Raw genomic sequence first — 3,023 nt, forward strand, 5'->3', positions numbered from 1 at the left:
CCACTCCTTGGAAGCCCTATACAGGGTTGCTGCAAGTTGAAACTTACTGGACAGCACTTAGCAACAACAATTACAACAACATGAATTGGGAAGGGGGAGAATCATCTAATTCCCTTAGGTTTTTTAAAAAAATTTTTTTAAAGAAATGATGCTGTGTTAACTAATACAGGACAGTTGCCCCACAATTCTGCTCTTTTATCTCTTGCACGCTACTCTTTAGCATACATTATTTATACTAGTAGTACATTTCTGATAGAGTCCTGGTGTGGCGCTATGGGTTCATGCTCTGGACAGCAAAGTCAGTTTGAATCACAATGTCAGTGATGCAAGCTCACCAGCTGCTCCTTGGAAACAGGGTCGCTATGGGTCGGAACCCACTCGACGGCACTTAACAACATTTCTGTTACCTTTGGATTGGACACCAGGGTTATAGCTTGCTTCCTCCAATTTACCAGCTGATTTGTAGTGGAACACTGTTTTAGTTTAGAGCCCCTTTCAAGTATAAGATGTGGCAGGGGAAAGAGGACCCCTTCAATACCTAGATTATTGATTATTGTCACAGAGAGAGGGGAAGCATTCAGCATGGAGGAGAAAGTGTATTAGTGTCTTCTTGTTGGTGGTGTTGTTGTTAGCGCCGTCGAGTCGTTCTGACCCATAGCAACCCTGTATAGGGTTTCCGAGGAGTGACTGGTGAGCTTGAACCACTGACCTTGCAGTTCAAACGGCTTTGGAGTCTGGTGCATTAACTCACAGTGCCACACAGTGTCTTAGGGCTGCTTTAATAAATGACTACAGAGAGAATGGCTTAGAACACCAGAACCGTGTTCTCTCAGGACTCTGGAGGAGAGAAGCCTGAACTCAGGGTGCTGACTGGCCATATTCTCTTTGACAGCTCTAGGGGAGAATCTTTCTGGTCTCTTCCAGCTTCTGGTAATCCCAGGCATTCCTCGTCTTATGGAAGTATCACTTTAGTCTCTGCCTTCACCTTCATATGGCCAGCTGTCTTCCATATATGTCTTTCTGTCTTTTTTCATCTTCTATGGACATCAGTCTTATTGTGTTAGGACCCTCTAATTACGTCTGCAAAGATACGATTTCCAAATTAGGTCACATCCATGGGTAGTGGACTAGGTCTTAAGTATACCTATATTGGGAAACACAATTCAGTCCATAATAGATGGTGTGACGGGTAACTGCTGCTGTTTTCTGACTTTCAGGGTGTCAATGTGACATTGGTGGGGCTCTAACCCCCACGTGCAGTGGGCCTTCTGGAGACTGCCAGTGCCGACAGCATGTCGTGGGGAAGGCATGCCAGCGGTAAGTCTTTAGGGACATTTCTTTTGAGTTTCAGGCCAGTGTTTTTGAAGATGATCTTCGATAGTCCTATCTGTCTGTGTTAAGGACAAATGAAAGTGTGCTACAATTTGAACTATGGACACTTGTCTGTTAGTCTGCATGCAAAACTGATTTCATGTTGTAGGTCACAGAGGGCTTCGCCTGAAACTTAACAGGTACAGTAAGCACTAGGGTAGGTTCAAATGGCAGAACCTCTGTGTAGAATTAAGAACATGGGAGAGGAGAGAATATGAGTCCACTTTGAGAGAGGGAGTAATAAGGGGCAGTTTCCACATGCCAAAGACATTCAGATTCTGCTTCTCATGTGGGCCCAGGGGTGACAGAACTGAGGATGGCCAGGTGTATGCCACTGGGGTTGTTGTTAGGTGCCATCGAGTCGCTACTGACTCATAGCAACCTTATGCACAGCAGAATGAAACATTGCCCAATCATGGGCCAACCTTACTACTGTTGCCATGCTTGAGTCCATCGATGCTGCCACTTGGCCAGTCCGTCTCGTTGGGGGTCTTCCTCTTTTTCTCTAACCCTCCACCTTACCAAATATGATGTCCTTCTCCAGCAACTGGCTCCTCCTGACAATACGTCTGAAGTATGAGAGACGAAGTTTGGCCATCTTGGCCTCCAAGGAACACTCTGGCTGCACTTCTTCCAACACAGATCTGTTGGTTCTATGGGCAGCCCATGGCACTTTCAATATTCTCCTCCAATACCATAACTCAAAAGCATCAATTCTTCTACGGTCTTCCTTATTCACTGTCCAGCTTTCACATGCATATGAGGTTATTGAAAATACCATGGCTTGGGTCAGGCACACCTTAATCCTCAAGCTGACATCTTTGCTCTTCAACATTTAAAAAAGATCATGTGCAGCAGATTTGCCTAATGCAATACGATGTTTCGTTTCTTGACTGATGCTTCTGTGAGTGTTGATGGTTGATCCAAGAAGAATGAAGTCCTTGACAACTTCAATCATTTCACCATTGATAAGAATGTTGTTTATTGGTCCAATGGTGAGGATTTTTGTTTTCTTGACATTGAGTACTGAAGGCTGTGCTTTTTAATCTTCATCAGTGAATGTTTTAAGTCTCCTTTGTAGGGATATGAAAATTTATAATGTGGAAGAATTCCCTTGTTTCATACATGCTTCTGCTGTTCTGCGCAGTTGGGTAGGTTTTGACTAGGTGTTGTTATACTAACTCACAGTAACCCATGCACAATGGAACAAAACACTGTCTGGTCCTGTGCCAACCTGACAGTTGTTGCTATGCTTGAGTCCATTGCTGCTGCCATTGTGCCACTCTGTCTTGTTGGGGGTCTGCCTATTTTTCTCCAGCCTTCTATTTTACCAAACATGATATCCTTCTCCAGGGACTGGTCCTTCCTGGTAATATGTTTAAAGAATGAAAGACATATTTCTATGGTCTTCCTTATTCATTGTCCAACCTTCACATGCATATGAGGTTATTGAAAATACCATGGCTTGGGTCTGGTACACCTTACTCCTTAAACTGACATCTTTGCTTTTCAACACTTTAAAGAAGTCTTGTGCAGCAGATTTGCCTAATGCAATACGTAATTTTGATTTCTTGGCTGCTGCGTCCATGAAGGTTGATGGTTGATTGGAGCAAAATGAAGTCTTGGACAATTTCAATCTTTTCTCCCCTTAT

At 43.7% G+C, this 3,023-nt stretch overlaps 1 protein-coding gene across 1 annotated transcript in view; it reads left to right on the forward strand.

Moving 5' to 3' along the window:
- The window catches only part of LAMA3 (laminin, alpha 3), a 368,228-nt gene that overhangs the window by 166,423 nt on the left and 198,782 nt on the right, over window positions 1-3,023 (forward strand). Inside the window, exon 18 of the mRNA XM_006835121.1 lies at window positions 1,218-1,317. Within this exon, the coding sequence (XP_006835184.1) occupies window positions 1,218-1,317 (100 nt within the window). The remainder of the gene's footprint in view (window positions 1-1,217; window positions 1,318-3,023) is intronic.

This window comes from Chrysochloris asiatica, unplaced genomic scaffold, assembly GCF_000296735.1.
Source record: "Chrysochloris asiatica unplaced genomic scaffold, ChrAsi1.0 scaffold00015, whole genome shotgun sequence".
Lineage (NCBI taxonomy): Eukaryota > Metazoa > Chordata > Mammalia > Afrosoricida > Chrysochloridae > Chrysochloris > Chrysochloris asiatica.